We start from the raw sequence: 19,965 nt of genomic DNA, 5'->3' as shown, positions 1-19,965 counted from the left end.
TGAGTAGAGAGTTGGATTGTACATCACAGTGTTCTGACCAGTTTGCCCAGCATATATTCTGAAATTATACAGTAGCAGCAGTCTTAAATTCACCCTGAAAATACCATGCAGTCTTCCATCTTCATGTGTGATAAGATCTTAAGGTTCTAAAGGCCAAGGTATATTAACTGCATAAGGCTCCAGCTCAGTAGGGTGCGTAAGCACATGGCTAACCACATATGTGGGCTGAAAATGGGTGTTTTCACAGTGACACTTGCCTTGACTGAGGACTGAACTAGTTAGTTTTTCTCCCTATGTATCCTACAGTTATGTAACTTAAAAGGTTAAATGAGACTGTGTTTTTAAAAGTTGAAGAGCAATGCACACCAAATTGCAAATGCAAAGCTTTTGTGAGGGCAAACTTGCTATGGGTTCTCAAATATGCATGTCAAGCAAACTGGAGAATCTCCATTTCTGATATGTCCAGTGAAATCAAGTAATAAACTGAAATGCACTGTATATGCACTGGATGAAGAGCTGAATCTGGTTTTGTCACTTTTCGAAGCTTTAACTCCAGGGAGTTTACATAATTCAAACCAGACCCATTCTATCTAATATGACACAAATTTGTAGCATACTGTGTTAATGTTAAAAGTATGCAAGTACAGTATAATATATCTCTGTGGATTTGCTATTGGTTTTTTTGTCTTAGCAGGGTGTGCCATTAGTGACCATTTAGTTTTTATTGCAGTATGGAGTACAGGTGATTTTAAAGAAGCCGATATGAAAGCATCTGTCAGAAATGCTAAAGATTAATACATGCAGCAATGACTTCAGTTATTTACTAGATTGTGACAAGATTACAACACTGTATTACCTTTGAGTATTATTTTCAAGAGCACTACAATATAGCTATTGCAAAATACAGCATAGATTTTATAGTGAGTGAATGACTGAACTGTCAGCAAAGTATTTCTTAATTGTGGCTAAGCACTTGGAAAGAACATTGAGCACAGGGTAAGGGGGTATCTTCTTTTCAACCTTTTCTGCTAATAATAGTTACATGGTGCCACAATTTAAATATTTTTCTCAGAAAGTAATTGCAGAAGCATGCAAATGTCTTATTTCCTTCATAAACCTTTGAAAATAACCCTCCTGGGTCTTTTGCCTTTTGCGCTTGGCTCTGAATGGCACCCCAGGGAGTTGACATCTCTTATCAGAAATGAGCAGCCAGGCAAGGGGCAGCCAGCATATTGAGAGGCCATAATAGTGTGTTGGTCAAGGGCACAAGACAGGTACTGAAAGGTCTCTTGTTGTGTTAAACAAATGCTATTTCCTTCCTGCCTTAAATGAGAGCTAATTTTTTTTTGTAAGCTTCTCTTTTGGCAAAAGAACAATAAGGATAAATAAGGCAACCTTTCCAGTGAGAGATTAGCATTAGATTATCATAAATCCACAGATTAAAAGTGCTGTGGTCAATGAGACCAGGCGTTTTAAAATGAAATAAAAGGACTAACTGAAAGTGGTGTCCCATGATAGACAGAGGGTTAACACAATATTGTGTAAATGTAACTGTGGACTAAGTAGAAATGGGAAGAATAAAATGCACAGTACTTCTTTCAAAGGTTACAGTTCTGATTGTATTGGTGAACAGAGCAAGTTTTTAAGAATCCTTTATTATAGTCTTTTAATTAAGAAGTCAGAAACCTCAGGTATAGATATGCTTCTAAAAATTAAAATCACGGGCAGAAGATAAATTAATGAAATGTATCCTTGGATATAGGTTTTCAGTGTGCACTGCTGAATGTTATTTAGTACTGTGTTATCAGGGCTTTCTGCTCTCAAATCTAGCAAACTCTGTATTCTCTCACCTTCATGTAAACTCTTCTGAACTTTTCTGTCTGGTTTCTGGTGATTTAGTAAATGTCAGAATTCATTTGCAGGTGTATACGTAGATTAAAACATTCCTGTCCTGATTTCCCTTGTGAGGGATGGTATCTGTTTGGTTATTTGCTCCGCTGTGTTTAAGCGCTGTCTGCACATCAGGCGGAAGGATTGCCCCTTAGACAACATCAGCCCGCTGCCCTCTGGTCCAGGAGAGAGAGATCTTTGTCTTCCCCAAGCAACTGAGAGTGGTTGGGAACTCTCTAGAATGCTGGATGGTTCAAACAGCAGGGAGCTTTGAGCAGAAGCTGAGGCTCACAGACTCCTATAAATATTAGAGAACAAACACTACCAGGCTGCAGAGGCAACTGGGAACAGAGATGTGCATATCTAGAAGAGACTGTTCAGAGCTTGTTGCAGCTGTGGAAGCCATTGAAAGATGACAGGCTAAGATTTAGCAAAGCTGCCCAAAAAGGACAAAGTGAACAGTGGCAAGGACAAAGTGAGGAGTGGAGACTGATTCTTGAAGTATTGGGTGCTTTTTTGGTTTTGTGTTGGGTTTTTTTTTTGGTTGTGGGGTGTTTCTTTTGGTTTGGTTTGATTTTAACTTTAACTTGTGTCTCTGTTGAGTAAGGTTTATTAATATTTAAGAGTATTTCTGCCTTCAATGAACCCATCTTAAAGGAAAGAAATGAGCAAGAAACTGGGCAAAGAGGGCAAGGACCCTGTGTGGATGAATAGAGGACACCTGTCATTACTCAAGAGTAAGCAGGAAATACACAGGAGATCCCAGAGGGTTGTAATCAGTGACACAGGATCTAGTTGTAGGCCTATCACTAGTGATGTCCCCCAAGGTTCAATACTGGGTCCAGTAGTTTTTAACTTATTCATCAGTGGCATGGATGAAAGGGGCAGATGCCTCCTCAGCAAGTTTGGTGGTGACACAAAGGTGGAATTGATATCCCAGAGGGCTGTGGAGGGATGGGCAGAGAAGAACTGTCTGAAGTTCAGCTGAGGCAAATGCAACGTCCTGCACCTGGGGAGGAATAACCCCAGGCACCAGCACGGGCTGGGGGCTGAGCTGCTGGAAAGCAGCTCTGTAGAGAAGGACCTAGGAGTCCTGGTGTACAACAAGCTGTCCATGACCCAGCAGTGTGCCCTTGTGGCCAAGAAGGACAACGGTATCCTGGGATGCATTAGGAAGAGCATTGCCAACAGGTCAGGGGAGGTGATCCTGCCCCTCTACTCAGCCCTAGTGAGGCCACATTTGGGGTGCTGTCCAGTTCTGGCTCCTCAGTACAAAAGGGACATGGAGTTTCTGGAGCGGGTCCAGCAGAGGGCAACTAAGATGACTGAGGGACTGGAGCATCTCTCTCACAAGGAAAGGCTGAAGGAGCTCGAGGTTGCAGAGTCTCCCTCACTGGAAATACGCAAGAACCGTCTGGACACAATCCTGTGCCATGTGCTCTGGGATGACCCTGCTTGAGCATGGGAGTTGAATCAGGTGACTCACTGTGGTCCCATCCAACCTCACCCATTGTGATTCTGTGAAAAGTACAGACCAAGCCATCTCAAAGCTCTACCCATCTTGAGGACTCATAACTTGACTATTTGGACTTTGATTTATGTGAAGATTTCTTGTTTATCCTACTACCATTCAATTACTTCCCTATGTCTGCAGTAGGAAATAGCTTTAGTGATACACTATCATTTAATTCCTGAATTGCTGGGGTATGATACATTTGTTATGGAAAATACATGATGTGGTTGTGGACCCAGTAATTTATAACATTAAACTGTAAGTTTTTTCTCAGGCTAGAAACATATTTGTGTTGCAGTTCGTTTCATTCATTCTGTGTTTGAGTGAATTTAGATTCTAGAATGATTTTGAGGTAAGAAGTATTTCTAATAGAATTCAAGGTTTAGTGCATTGGAGAGGATTTCCTTTACCAGACCATAATTCAGCTGATGGTGGTTGCTCTGTTGTAAAGTATTGATGTCTTGGGATAATGTTTTAGCACAGTCAGGGAAATAGAAGCAGTGGGAATCCAGCTCTGTGAGTCACTATCAGTATTTAATATTCATACCTGCATATTCTAGGAACAGGGGCCATCATTCATTACATTAGTTGCCCAAATGAAGCAGTTAATTGATGAGCTGTTAACTTAAGGATGACTAGAGCTCTTTTTGGCCATCAGTGAAAAGGCATTGCTTAGGAAGAGCTCTATCATCAGAATAATAATTTGAAACCATTTAGCAAGTAGAAGATGAAATCAAGCTTCTAGATTTTGTTCATCCCTTTTTTTCTCCTTTGTTTTTGCTCTTTTCTGCTGCTTCTCACATCCTCACACAAATAAGTTTTCAATCTTGTATTTGCACCAAATAGTCTTGATGTTGTAGACTGACTACCAGGCATTTGCTATCAAATACCATGCAATGAGTAGCAGACGGGAATTTCAAGGGAGTAAAGACAGAGTTTACTTGCCTTACGATGAATTTATCACTGACTTGTAGATATGTATCTCCTTTCCTCTTACCCATCCCTGTGAAATCATTGAATTGTCATTCAGCTTCCACCATGGGTAACAAATATTTTGATAGTACTGTTAGACACAGTTCAGCGTTATTTTTAAATCAGCTTTTTCTCATCTTAGAATAAGCCTGAATATAAATAATCAGAAGGAGACATTTTTAGAATGATTGACTATATTGAACAGGAAACTTGTGAAGGACTTTAGAAAAGATTAGAGAGTTCTCCAGTAGTAGGTAAAAGCAGCTTAAATTAAATTTACTATGGTTTTTATATGCTGAAATTCTCTGTTTCACAGAAAATTGTAGCAAGGAAAATGGTAGACAAATGTTACAGATTCCAAATTAGGTACTAAGGAAAACATAGGAAATGAAATACTGGCAAAAATTTACTGTACTTTTCTGGTGTCCTGCTGAATACACCTAAGCATTCAGATAGTGATGTGGTAAGTTACTTTACAAGGGCTAGTGCATGGCATGGTGTTGTTTAAAACAAGTTGGGAAATATAGAACACTGAACAACTCTGTAACCTTTTTTTTATGACTATGCTTCTAGCAATTTGTTTGCATCAGAATCTAAAATTGGACTAGGTTATACTGAAAAACTGTGTAATACCATTATCTTAGTGAGTTTACAGTGGAGACTTCTAGTAACCACCTAGTCAGTCTTTTTTCACCAGTGCTTGACTCAAATTCAGGCAGGCTCATCTGCCTGGTTTGTTTTCATATATTGATCTGAGGGATATGTATAGATCTTGTTGTCTTTGGTTTTTTACAAGCTTGTGGTAGCAAATGCTTGAGGTCCTCAGTCTAGAAGTAATGTGCATCTTGGAGCTTAGAGTGAAACAAGTAAGATGCTCCTGAGAAAGAAGCTAACAAAAAAACACAAAATTTTTTTCTGACAAAAATACTGTGCCATCTCTTCCTTGAAAGTTTTTTTTTGCAGAATAATAACCTTTGTACCAGGGATTACCTTTAGCTATTCCCATTAAAAATTTATCTGAAAGTGACCAAATTCAGTCTTATATGAAATCCAAGTTTGTATTGAGGTAGCATTATGAAGCAATTTGTGACTGCTCTGGTTAAGATAGGCATGGGCACTGGGAGCTTTTATGTCCTGTGATAACACCCCCCTCACTGTTTTTCTAGTGGTATTGGGAAAGACAAAATCACAGTATTGGCATAGAGAAGAGACAAGTCTGATGCAAGTGTCATGGATTAAAGTGAAAAAACGGCAGAAGCACACAAGATCTGCTTGCTTAAGGGACCAGGAAGGTAATACCTCCTGTCCTGAAGGCAGGAGACATCACATTTCTGGGGCCCTGAGAAGAATTTCCACAGTCCAGATTTGGACAGGATGTACAATTTGAGTGGAGTTCTGATCTAAGAGTTCTGAATTGACTGACAAGAATATGTGCAGTTTGAAAAAAAACCAAAAGATTGGGTAGAAGATCTTTCCTCCGAAACCTTGAGAAAGTTAAATGCAAAATGCTTATGTTAGGAGACCAGTAATAGTGGTTTTTTCCTTATCCTGGTTCTTCTGAAGTCAGAACAAGAGTGTTTACAAATTATCATTCTGTATTTTTCACAGTTGTTACAAATTTATAGATTTTGGGGGATTACATTCAGGATGTCTATATCCTGACAGCTATGAAATAAAACTGACAGATTTGTAACTGGGAATTCTATATTTCTTGTGAACAAAGACAGAAGAACAAATGAGTAACACAGGTACTGGAGATGAATGGTGGTATCGAGACAATTGTCAGTGTTGGTGCTATGTCATTTTTATATTTGGCAGTTAGGCAAATTGTATTGACTTTAATATCATGTAGTTACATTCCAGGAAAAAATTTAAACATGGTACATATTGGGATTGAGATTGATGGTCGTAGTTCTCTGGTTGATGGGATTCCTCTCTAGCCAGTAGTTACTTCCGATCAGTGAAAGGGCATCTGAAATAAATGAAAGTGTACTTAGTGGTTACTGTTTCTTCAGGGTATTAATTTCTGCACTTATTTCTGGGATCATACTTCTTGTGGATCGGGCAGCATGATACCTGAATACATGGGACTACTCTGGCTGCTGAGAAAACATCTGTACTGCTGGCAGCTTTGCTGACAATTGCATTGATACTGTAGGTACTGCAGCTCAGGTACAAGAAACGATCCCTCATTAGGTAAAAGGATGATTGGCCCAGATACTACACTACTCCTCCTTACATGTGCCCTCTACTTGATAATTTAACATAAGATTTTGACACCCTTGAAGGCACCACCCACTCATCTTTCAACTTGTAATTGTCTGTGTGTTTCTTTTTCCTAGGTTTTTTCCCATTACTGTTTCAAAGAATAGAAAATGTCCAATTGACAAGAAACAAAAGCTAATTAGTTGTCTTAGAGTTACATGGATAAGGAAGAGTGTAATAAAATGGGATGTGATGCATAAGGTCTTTTCCACTAACACCTTCCATGAACACTGTATTCCATAATAGGTCTCCTTATTCCAATTTTATTTTTGAGATGTGCCAGAATAAGTATTTCAGGCAAGAATTTGATTTTTTTTTTAACGTCATTATTCTAACCTGCTTTAAAAAAGACAAACCAAGCAACCACACATCCCCCATCCCCCCCCAACAAGAACAGCCCTACAAAACTGCAGATACTGTGTACAGTAAAAGAAAGTTCTTTCTGATCTTCTGTAGCTATGGATGCTTGACCTGGCAGTCTTGTAAATAGCAATCTAATCCAGGGAAAATCTTGGGATCAGCCTATACCAGAAAGAAAAAAAAAAGGCACAATCAAACCTCTATGGAGTAAAAGTATGTACAAAGGGAGTTAGTGTAGAATAAGTTACCGTGTTTTCAATTCTCACCCTCACTTTTGTTACACCAGCTTTTCTCTGCAGACAGGTTTAAGGGAAGGATAATTTTTTAAGGATGAAACTCAATTTTCAGAGGGGAATGGGATTTAACAGTACAACTATCATTACAGTTTGTGAGCTGCATGTAAAGATGTTGAGAGTTTTATGGCTTACATTTTTAATGCAGCTGTGTTTAAATGTCTTTTCTATATTCTGCTGCAACATCAGTTTTATATCATGTGGAACTAAGCTATTTTACCTTCTATTTAGGCACATTCCCAGGTATCATTAAAAATAACATTTTAAGGCAGATCTTGTGACAAAATGCCAGCTAAATGCACTGTTGGTTATAAATAAAGCTGCTTCTTCAAGCTTTCTGGAAAAGAAGACTAGTTCTTGTCTTACGAACCCATGGATGCAACTCATGCCATATTTTCACCTATGCTTTCATCCTTGTTTTCTCCAACAGAAAGGAGAGCCAAACTGCAGTATTTTTTCTCCAGAAACCACAGAGCAGCTGACCTTTGAGATTCCTCTGAATGATTCTGGCTCTGCTGGACTTGGTGTGAGTTTGAAAGGCAACAAATCTCGTGAGACTGGAGCTGATCTTGGGATTTTCATCAAATCTGTTATTCATGGAGGTGCTGCTTTTAAGGTATGGAAGAAGCACATCAGAAGATGACTGTTAGAATTCTGTCATTTCTATGTTGAATGCTGAATCTCAGTTGATAAGCATTCTAGGAAGGAATACCTTCATCACTCATTCCTTTAGATGAGCTGCAAATTTAATATTTTGTCCCATGGTTCTGGTGTTGTGTGTGGTAGGGTTTACCACAATGAAAGTGAATTGGTGGAAACCTTGGGGGACATTCTGATGCTGCAGAAAAGGGCGAAAGGGAAGAAGGATAATGATGTGTAGTTATGAGTAGAGGCTGCCTTCCAGCTTCCCCACAGCCTACAGAAAGGGAAAAGCCTGCGTGCCGATTGGCTTAGTGACAGAGAAGTTGATATCTACAATGTCTCTGTAAATAAAAAACTGTCTTATAATTTTCTTTTTATTAAAAGTATTTTTTTACCACTATACTAAAAACGTGTCTTGGCTGAACTCAACATCAATTGTGCAGAAGTTACCAATTGTTCCTGAGGTGGATTGAATTGGTAATACTAAATTGGTAAATGACAGTGTTGTGAGATGTTCTGTTCCCTCTAAGGGCTGTACAAGGACTGTTGTATATTTTATGATAAAAAAGTATTTGAATAATTTTTTAATCTTCAAAAAATCTGTTGACAGCATTTTTTCCCCCAAATACCACTTGAAAAATGTAATTTTTTTTAAAATTAGAAACAAAAAACTTAATCTTTCAGGGCTAGTATGTTTAACTCTTGTAGATCCATAATGTAATTTTTGTCTTTTGTGTTATCTCAGCAATTCCTTGCAGTTTTCTTTTCTGTAAAAATACCTTTTAATTCAGTGTTTGTAAATTGCTCTGCTGACATCAACCTGCTGAGTAAGACAATTCACAGCATTAAAACTTTCATGATCATCTATTTACGGCAGCTAGTAAATAGCAATAATCAAGGGTTTAGCTTTGATCTGAATGCTTAATAGTTCCCTGCTTCTGTTATTTACCTGTCCTAGTCCCATGGTTACTTCAAAGCTTGGATCTTCATCTACTTGGTGTATATTAGAAATGAGTTAAGGCACAGTTGGCCAAATTAGGGCTGGATAAACTCAATTTATGTGCATGTCTGCTGCAGAGTCTGACTCATTTAACTGTGGAAATGAGGCTGCCCTCTTTGTTTTCCCAGCTCTGTGTCCCTGAGTAATTGTCCACACCAGTTGCAGTGACAGTGTATATTGCCACAGATAAACTCACTGTTTTGAACAGCAAAGCTTGTGGATCCGTGCTCTGGGCTGACTGCCTGACTTGTCACATCACAGACACATAAGACAATCCTTTCTAGCTGTGTATGTTTACCACTCTCTGTTCCCCCATAGCGACCCACTCCAGAGTAGTTGATTTTGGCTTGTGACATCTGCAGACTAATAAAGCAGAACTTCTGTGCTCACACCTAAGTAAACCAGCACAGTTAGCCATCTTGGCTAGAAGGTTATTTTGTCTTGTGATAGCCTGTGGTCCTGTGACCTGTTCTCTATTCTACCCTTTCACCACTTAGAACTGTGTTGTGGTCATAGATCTCAATGTAGGCTCCAGAGCAAATGAGACAGTAGCTGAGGCTGTAGCTTCAACCAGAACTTTTCAGAGAAACTTTGCTCTGAGTTTTATACAAGTGCTCACAGAATGCAGTCATTTTGGCAATGTTTTAAGACTCACTGTTGCGTATGCAATGGAGAACAGCTGCCTTTCTTCTGTTTGATGACCTTTATGTAGAACACAGCCTAATCAGTGGGTATTAACAATTAATAAAATTTCTTCTATCAAATTTAAAAGTGTGCACATATTTGTGCATAAATATTTAAAGATGTCCCATTGTCCTTATTTTAAATCTCTCCTTGGAGCAAGTTTTGAAATGAAAAACCTTTCTTTCCAGCTGGTAGTTGTCCAGAGCATTTTCCCATGCTATTCATTGTTACTCTCTGAAATGGATTATTATGGATTAAGACATGTGCATTTGCTTTTCAGTGTACAATATTTTCTTGGGAAACTGTCACAGGAGGAAATCATAAGGCTCACTGACATGAGAATTCTCTCACTATTTCTCACTTCTGCATTTAGAATTTAAAATTTGTTCAGTTTGGGTGTATCATGCTAATATAAGTGGGAACTTTATCCCCTTGTCTATAAAGTCACTGCTTGTCTTCAAAAGAAGACAAGTAATACATCAAGTTTCAGCACATTTGTTTCACTGATGAAGAAAATGCTTAATCCTTCTAACGCTGTATAAAGGTTTTGATACATTAAATTTCATTTACCAGTGTGTTTTTTAGAGTGAAGAGTAATGAATGAGATGCAGACCATCTTGTTTGGTTGCTGTTACTTGTTATTGATTTGAACCAAAGGTCTGAAGAGAGACCAAGGTTTTTTAGTTTTTTGACACATTAACACATTAATCCAGCTCTGATGTGTTACTGGCATTGCAAAGTGTGGTAAGGGATTTGTAAAAAAACATAATGGAAAATTTACTTCTTTAATTCTATAGTTGATGATTTTTTTTTTTTTGTCCTACATAAAGATTGTAGAAAATGTCAATGCATGAAGCATTATACATGCTACAGTAAGACTCAGTTCTATTTACTGCTCTTGCTACAACACCAAAAGAAATAAAAATGCCTTAATGTTCCTAGTTGGTATTCTAACGCTGTATCCTCCAGGAATAAAAACAGTTGCTTTTGCTGATTGAACCATTATGTCCCTTCCTAACATCCTTTTATAATTTTTGAAGTGTCTATTTTTTATCATCCCTAAGATAAGAGGTTACTAGAATACTTGATATTTGTAATTATGCAGAGCCTTTCATGTGAAGAAGACTAACATTTGACTGAGTTTAAATGCAGCATCTTTTTCTGTAACCTAAAGGTTTTCAGCCTTGTTCATCTGAACACATCCTGGCTTTTCACTTGTGATGCATTCCTGAGGATCAGGTACTTGCAGTCTACAGCAGTGGAGCCATTATAAGAAATGATGGAATACTTTCTACATGTGCATTGTTCAAATCAGATATGCTGTAGCTTGGACCTCCTTGGTCCTTCTGAGTAGGACCTCTTGGTCCTACTGCTGCTGCAGTAAACATTGCTTGTTGTGTGCAGCGGATAGGGAAATTGGATAATTCCCATAAATGCCATCAGGGAATTCCTGAGAGAAATGTCATTGATGTGATAAAGGAAATAACTAGTTGTGCTTTGATTAAAAACATAAGTCCTTGAAGAACATGGCATTATATCTTCCTGCTCTACTGTAAAAAGCCTAAGTCTTGTGAATGACTGCGTGAAGGATGTGGTAGCCATGTGGAGGTATGTTCTAGCCCTTGCTGTGAGTCTTCATTAAAAAAACCAGCATTTTTTGAATAAGCAAGGGAGGAGCAACATCACCCCTTATTAGAATAGCTCACTCACAGTTTCAGAGGTGGCATTTGAAAACTGTTCTGCTGAAATGCCAAATGTTGTTTTTCTGCTGAAAAGCCACAAAGAAATGCACCTCTCAGAGATGAAAGAAGAAACGTGTTAAAACAACATTTAGCTTGTTTTGAGCCAAGCAGATTTTCTTGCAGTTCAGGCTTCCAAACCAGGCCATAACACAAGGGATGTGAAAATCTGTGTTTGGAAACTCTTTAAACATTGGGATTTTTTTCCCTGGTCTTTAAAATGGCAAGAGGTTTTCCTGTGAAATAACTCACCCCTGAGCTTGTGTGAAAACAGTGTTCTGCTGTTTTCCAGCCTGTCTTGTACAGGTGACTTAGCAAGTGTGGTTGATCAACATTTATAAAGGATGCACACCTTTCTTCTCTGATCACAGTTGAAATGTTGAATTTTTCATTTAAATGTTGCATGTAAGAGAGTGAGAAAAAGGGCGGATGCATCACAAGAAGCTCTTTAAGAATTAACATTATTAAAATGTAAATAAGTATAAGGTCTCATACAAAAGTATCACAAGGAATATTAGAAACTGGGCCAATTGAGAGCTTTCTGAGGCTCAGTGATTCATTTAAGAATATGCACTGTGTTCAGGACAGTTGTGTATTCAGCAGATGTGGTCATGACAAGATGCATTTGACACTAGAAGAAACTTTAACAGATATTTATATAGTGGTTTATCCACAGAAAGGAAAAAAAGAAATCCAAGAACCTGTGGGACAGTAGGAGGAGGACACAAGGTCTCGTAAAATTTCTGAAGTCTCACAGAAACTCACAAAAAAACCCCACCATTTTTTCCTCAAACTCCTGTTGCTGTGAATAGTTCCATTCATTTCAGCAGATATTGATAGAACACAAAGGAATTACAACATGTGCAAATAATAAAATTCACTGTTCAACAGTGTTAACTCTTCTCTCCCTAAACTTTAGCATGTGTGATGACATCATTTGTATGTAGAGAAATGGTGGGGTTAACTTACTTTGGCTATATGTACATTTAAGTTGGCATAAAATATTCAGCAGAGGGGTGGGAGAGATTTCAGTATCTCTTCCAAATGGCATTGCTGTTTTCTATCCTCCATTCCCACATTCTCCTGAGAAAAGTTTTATTTCTCTTTATTTTCCTTCACGGAGTGACTTACCTCGCAATTCTGTCTTTCCATCTTCTTGTCCATCCCAGTTTATTTTGGATTCTGGTATATGCTGTTTCTTCTTCAGCTCAGTGGTTATCTCTACTCTGCCATGGTACTAATGATACCCAGTTCCAACAAAAATAACACTTAGTAAAGCTGGGTGTGTCGCAGCTACTGCAACTCGAGCAAAAATAACTTAGACTTGGCAGAATAATTAATTGAACATCTTAGTTATAGAAAAAATAAAAATCATATAGTATATATATTTTGGATTACTCAGATGCATGAAATATGTAAACAGTTCGGATGAGTGCCTTATGAAGAGTTTGTGATGAGCCTATGAGTTAACCAGATTCATTTTAACCAAGCAGTGTATTTCTGTGCAAGAGATTTCCCTGCTATTCTTCCTTCACTGCCTTATATTGGATCTCTTCAGTTTTTTACTTTCTCCTTCTTGTTTGAGGTCTGATGCCAAACTGATAGTTGTGAATTTGACAAGCTTTAAAAGAAACTCTTGTGTTTCAATTATATGGACCTTGTTTTCTTGTTAAAGAGAGAAGTCCATGGCACATGCTTTTATGAAAAGAAATAAATCACAGATCATAAAGACAACAGCAATTGGATTCCTAAATCAAAAAACAGCAGTGTCCACAATTTTATTACATCCACAAATGTCAGTTAACCTTGGCAAATGAAACTAAATGACTTTTTCAAAGCATAGGTTACTTGATATGGCTCAACCCTAATTTTGTTATTGGCAGCAGTTTTGGATGTTGTAATATAGGGACAGCATTAATTAATAAGGATGCTTAAGTCTTAATGACCATTCTGAATTGAGAAGCCTAGTCCATATGATGGCATGGTAATTGTGACAGGGTGGATACTAGTAAGACTCTAAGACAAAATTTTTGGAGCTGTTTCTTACCAGACCTTATAGGAGATAACGCAGGGAAAATAAATTGCAGTACTCCTTTGTGGTTGAAATGGGGATACTAACAGCTGTGGTGTCGGCCCTTTTAACTAACCAAAATCTTCTTTTCCTTTTTTTGGGGGAGGTGGGTTCTTTTTGTTGTTTGTATTATTTTGTTTTTGAGGGTTTGGTTGTTTTGTTTTTTAACTGATACAAATAAAACTGTGCATGTGAGAAACAGCAGTCTGTGCATGCACTTCTGTGTCTGCGTTTGCACTATGAACTCTTTACAAAATGTAGTAAATAGAGGAAAAAATGGTCAATTACTGGACACAAAGTTATTTCCAGCACTATGCAGTCTCCTGGTTCTTGAATTATAGGAAACAACATCCGATTGTCTTCATCTTGCTTTCCTGTATGTAGAACCTCTGCCTAACAATTACTTCTTGGGCTTTTAAAAAAAAATTTTGTTTTTATTTTTTGCTTGTAGGATGGTCGTTTGCGAGTAAATGATCAACTTGTTGCAGTTAATGGGGAGTCGCTGCTGGGCAAGTCAAATCATGAGGCTATGGAAACACTGAGGCGCTCCATGTCCATGGAGGGGAACATTCGTGGGAGGATCCAGCTGGTAGTTCTCCGGAGACTAGAGGTGCAGACAGAGGTGAAGCAGTAAATGCATTTATTAGATAAATGTCTTTCCAGTCCCAGTGGTTTTGCATACAAGAGATGATGGCTAAAGTCTTGCTCACAGAGAGCTTCTCCTGGCTGAAGGAATTCTTGACTTTATGGAGAGAGGATTCACACAATGTTCTGGTTGATATCTTCTGGTCTTGCTGTTCCTTTGAGACCAGGCTAAAAGTTGCCTCTTATTTTAATTTGACAAGTGTTAGAACAAAAGCAAATGTGATTCCAAAAAGGGTTAGTTTAAGATTAATATGTTGATGTAGTTTTGACTATTTGCTACCTCCTCAAAGCAATAGCTGAGATACAGACAGTTTAAATTATTCTGATTTCATTTGTTATTATAATCAGAGACCTTAGTATCTTAGTGTGACTTGGATTTTACTTCACTCTTTTTTAGTTTCATTAGTACTTTAATTATTTTTTTTGAGTGTGTTTTTCTGGTCCTGTCTTCCCTTTTTTTTTCTTTTTTCTTTTTTCTTTTTTTTTTTGACCTTCAAGGAATTAATATTTTACTTTTCCTGGTCAGATGAAGATCCCCTCAGGATGGGTTTCTGAGTTGATTAACAGAAAATTTGCTCAAGTAAGGTAACAAAATAAGAGAAGAAAGACATTTTTAACCGTTATGTTTTCTAGACTTTGTATAAATTGATGTTTGCCAGTTGCCTCTTATTTTGAAAAGAGTTGGTTTTGTGATCTCCCTTGTTCCCTCTTTTATGCATGCATGCACATATGCGCAGTCTCTCCTCATCTTTACATAGACAATATGTATGTTATACTGGCTGCCTTTTCTACTCATCCCAGTTTTAATTCTAACCCTTGAGTAAATATTTTAATAGGTTTTAAACATCTGTACAGTTCTTAAAAGGTATAAAAGGTTGTAATAAATCTCATTGTAGAATTCCAAAGTATTAATTCTAGCTTCTTATTTAGTAAGCATGACTGGAATATTTTAAAATGTTACAAACAATCATGTTTGTGGGTGTATTCAAATAAAATATCAGGGAGGAAGAGGATGAAAATCTGGCATAAATTAGAGGAAAACACCTTTTTTGCTTTCCTTTTATATGTGACAGCATCATGCTGTAAGGAAGAATTATAAAGTATATGTTATATTAATTGTGCACTTTTGTGATACAAGAAAGATAGCTCACCTTCAGAGAAAACTCACTCCTGCAAGTTTTCTTTATTTCACAAAAGTCAATTTTCTTTTAAAAAACCTTCCAATCAATCAGGTTGACCTAATAAAAGTATGAGGCTGCTTTCTGTGGCTAAGTGTATAGTTTTGAATATTATCCAGATATATGAAGGGAGTAAATAGTCTTGACTCATGCCCTATGAAGAATGCATAATGAGGTCTTGATTGAATCAAATTCATTTTAAACAGGAATTAATTTTTATAGGGTAGTCTTTAGGTTCAATTGTAATTCCATTTGAGTCTGGAGAACGCAGCAGAAATGCATTGTTGCCCGTTCTTTCCTTTTCTCAAAACAGCTACCAGAGTACAGCATCTCAGCTTGGTAGAGGGAGAATATGTTTAGAAATGCATTATTGTTTTTATTGGTCAAGACACTAATGGAGGTCTTCCATGACAGCTATGTTTTATAAGCTGAATACTCGAATTAGGCTGCTTACTGATCAGTTGTTGGGATATTGATTGTGTCATTTACCAAAGAGCTGGAAAAGCAGAGTTGTTGTTGATGTTAATTTAAGACTCCTTATCCCACTCCATGCAAGTCTCCAATGGATGGTTTGGAGGTTACAAGACTTAATTTAGCTAGCAATATCCATGGAAAAGTGGTAAATGTGGACTTTACAATGTAAAGAATGTAAACTAAAGGATTTCCAGTTACAAGAAGAAACCTAGTTGTCAGTGGCTGTGTGGTGCGTGTGTGTTTCTGTACAGAGGTTCAAAATAGCCTTTTCAAGTGGCTTATGCTGCCCTGAGAGAATGTTGCATGTGCTACCTTCCACTGAGCCTACATTTGTAGCCATATTGTCACCGTGAGCATCCCAGTATAGATTTGTGCTCTGAGGTGCGTTTTTTGCCATTTTATTATGCTTATTTTAGTTGTTATTATTCTATTATTATTTTATTATTATTTCATTTTTATCAAGTTACCTTTTTCTTATTATTAAACTTGAAAGACAAGGTTGCAAGGTGATGTGACATGCTGTCCTTCCTTATGTGTTGGTTTGCTGGCAATCACTTGCCAATACATTACACCTCTTGCATCGTTTTAAAAATAAATTACATGGGTTAAATACAAGTATTTCTTCTGTAGATGTGACTATGAAATTTAACAAATTATATATTTAGTATAACATTTGCTGGCATGATGAACATGCAGTTTAAAAATAGAAGCCGGTTAAAACCTCCTTCAAAAAAACAAATATAAAATCACAGAAAATATAAAGGTTGTTTTGAAAACTAGCCATAATATTCCCCTGTGTGGGTTTTCAGTTTTCCCTGAATAACGAGTACAGAAATGTCTTTCTGGGTCTGTCCCAGTTTTAGAAACTGTGATTTTTATTTTTATTTTTTTTCCCAACTTTTTTCCTTTGAGCAACTGCTCAGGAGAATAAATTAGGCGATATGGCATGTATGGGGGGTAGGAAATGTCTCAAAAGAAAAGCTGACTAGAGGTGTGACAGGAGTTTGTTTAGCTGCTAGCCAGAAGACCTGCGTTTGGGAGTTTGGTGTAACTCCTTACTTGCAAAACTGTTCTAGTGTGTGATCATCAGAACATATGCACTCAGTCTCAGAGAGAAGGGAACCAGCTGGCTGGCAGAAAAATACCATTGGCATTGCCCGTGTTCTTGTGTTGACAATGTCACAAGCTGCCCTCCCAGATGGAGAATTTGAATGAAGCCAGTTGTGGGTCATAAAAAAAAAAGTCTTCATTTTCGTGCATCGTTCTTAATGACTGTTATTGCTTAGATGTTGTCTTATTTCATGGTCAGCAAACACAAACAGCAATTTTGAAGCAATCTCTCAAGTTTCTCATTTGAGAGGAAGGAGTGTACAGTGAACACATGACATCACACTGTATCTGTGCTTTGTCTGCAGTGGTGGGTGCTCTTCTGCATTGTTGAGCATGGAAAATTTTGTCACAATGTGTGGTTGTGTTTTTCCCTTAGGAACGCTCAGACCAGGGAGTCTTTCAAAAATCAGCCTTTGATGGGAGCCATAACTTTGCAGCTGCTTCCCGACGCAACGATGCCATTCTTCAGCAATTCGTAACGTGCAGTCCTCAGGAGGGAATAAAAGGTAGTCTCTAGATATCCTTCTCTGTGCTGAAGGAGAGTGCTTTGTGGGGTTTTTTTCTCAAATCCACAGCCACTAGAAAAGCAGTTAATTAGAGTAAGTGCACACTATGTTACTTTGAGGCTTGAAGATCCAGAGAGGGTGGGAGAGCTGACTCAGAAGTTGTGAATTAGATTCCTGGCACAAATTCCAGTTTAAGTAACAGTTTCTAGCTCGCTGCCCCAACACGTAAGGCTGGATAAAAAACAAATGATGAGTGCAAAATATATGTTGTCAAAATGTTTATTTTCTATATGTCTTTAATGAGTGCAATGATTTTTGCAGTTAATTTTTAGATTATGTCCCAGGTTATTATAAGCTAAATTAATTTATACTAAAACATGATATTCATAAAGTACACTTGCTATTTTAGATTTAAGGTAAAATTTGTTCAGAGGTTAGAAACATTCCCTTAATTTACAAATTGGAATGATATTAATGAACTCATTAAAAAAAATTAAGTAATCATGTACATTGTGCACAGAAAATATACATGTACGAGCATATGTAAGTAAGAGCTTTTAAGGCCACTTCTTTTCCCATCTTATCTCATTTCTGATTGCATACTGTACTGTCTGTCCAATTTGCTCCTGACTCAGCAAGGTACTAACTATTTGAAAAGTTTAAGTAGTTGAGATGATCTTGACCCCTATCCTTTTAAGTGTGCTCTCATCCTTCAAGCCAAGCACATACTTAAATACCTTCCAGTAGGAAAAAAATATTTTCTTTGATGTAGTTGAATTATGCATGATTTTTCCCACTTCCCTAGACAACTGTGGAATCAGGGTGGCCTGCAAAAAGTAATTTCATAGGCTGCTGTGATGACTGTGTGGGGTGTTTTTAGTCAAAACTAAAGAGCCCTTATCTGAAAAATTCAAGAAAAACTCCCACAGAATTTAAGGGTAAATTATTTGTGTTGACTTCAATATTTTGACAGTGTGATTCCAGGCAAAGAATTAGATACAGGCTGAAGCATTATAAATATTCAAAATCAGATCCTTTTGTTTAGATCTACCTTACATTTCGCTTGTTATGGATTTCACAGTGATTCTGTAGTTACAGGAGAAAAGGAGCTTCTACCTTGGATCTAGCCTGCCTTGTAGAGTTAGTTGTTGCCAAAGGATCAGAAAGGAGCAAATACCTTTAAATACTTCCTTAAAAAACATATAAGCAAATGCTCTGGAGTCATTGATACAGGTGAATGGCAACAGATAACTTGTCACTTAAATTCAAAACAAAGTGTGTGGAAGAGCTGTACTTTCAGATAAGGGTTCTACAATTGCAATCCAAAAATCAAGATGACGAGTTTGCAGCCCAATCATAAAATCATTTTCAATAGGCATCTTTTTAATTCAGGAATTATGGAGAGAAGGCGTTATAGCAAAAGAAATGTGATGGCCTCGGAAGAGAATGTGTCAGATGTGGAAAGAATGCTTTGGAGTGCTGCTGGTACAGGCTAGGTCTTTGGCATGACTAGGTCTTCCCAGTGGACAGCAAATACCAAAGATGTTTCTAGCACTTACTAGAAGTATCATTGTACTACTATTTCAGTTGAATATTTGGCATTTGATGAGTAAACTTGAAGTGATCTTAATGGAGAACTGCAGAGGCACTTGCAGCAGCAGGCGGCTGCAGTGCGGATCTGATAAATTATGTTGGTGAAAGACACTTTGGGTTTACATTGGTCTCACATATTTCTCTTATTTTGAACTCACAGTATTAATTATTATTGAGATAATGCGTATTCTGCTTTCCATGTGATCCTGTCAGTTATTTCCTCCTATCACTGGTTCAAAAATTTTTTTTGCATTGTTTCTTATAAAGTTTTGTCCTCAGTCTTTCAAGGCATCTATAAAGGCAAAACACTACACCTGTGCACAACCCTCTTTTTAACTCAGTTATGAACTTCTGGTTGTATGTCTGTTTACAGACATGAGTCAAAGACCTAGTGAGCTTCTTGTGACAGGCAGAAACAGTCCTTTATACATGCTCACGGTGTACTATCCAGATCTTGAATGTAGAAGTACGGTTGGTACATTTTTACAAAGAATAATAAAAGACAGAAGAGATTTTTAACATAATACAGAATCTAATGTAAGAATTTAATGACAGGAGCTGTATTATGTTTAATAAAATGTCACTTTCCTAATTAATGTTTTCTAATAAGTTATTTCCAGTACCATTCACTCCTCCTACCAGTAAAATACTTACAAAAGCTCAGCAAAAATACACTGAAGCTTGGCCTGCTAATATTGCTGTCTGTTTTAAGAGTCTTTTTTATTATACATGAGCAAGAAAAACTAATATCTGGGGAAAAGTGTTTATAGCCAAAACATTAAATTTTGTCTTGCCTGTGGATATTTAAATAAAGGGGGAGGGGATACTGATTCAATATGGAAATACCAGTGTTTGTTCTATTTTTGCATGAATAATACTTGCTGCCTTCAGGTCCTCACTTCTTTTGCTGCCAAGCTGTTGCACACTGTTTTTTAGAACAACCTCTTTGAGAGTTGATACTTCAGTGCCAGCAGCTTTACATTTCTGGTGTTGAAAGATTACTGGAATGTGTTTCATTAGAGGTTCTAAT

The 19,965-nt window shown here is 37.4% G+C and overlaps 1 protein-coding gene across 1 annotated transcript in view; it reads left to right on the top strand.

Moving 5' to 3' along the window:
- The window catches only part of PARD3B (par-3 family cell polarity regulator beta), a 371,997-nt gene that overhangs the window by 165,672 nt on the left and 186,360 nt on the right, over positions 1–19,965 (top strand). Inside the window, exons 11-13 of the mRNA XM_027677893.1 lie at positions 7,724–7,909; positions 13,881–14,051; positions 17,213–17,342. Of these exons, the coding sequence (XP_027533694.1) occupies positions 7,724–7,909; positions 13,881–14,051; positions 17,213–17,342 (487 nt within the window). The remainder of the gene's footprint in view (positions 1–7,723; positions 7,910–13,880; positions 14,052–17,212; positions 17,343–19,965) is intronic.

Source organism: Neopelma chrysocephalum, unplaced genomic scaffold, assembly GCF_003984885.1.
Source record: "Neopelma chrysocephalum unplaced genomic scaffold, ASM398488v2 Primary Assembly neopelma1_44, whole genome shotgun sequence".
Lineage (NCBI taxonomy): Eukaryota > Metazoa > Chordata > Aves > Passeriformes > Pipridae > Neopelma > Neopelma chrysocephalum.
The sequence above is the reverse complement of the archived record's forward strand: the minus strand, read 5'-3'. Positions and strand labels throughout refer to the sequence as shown.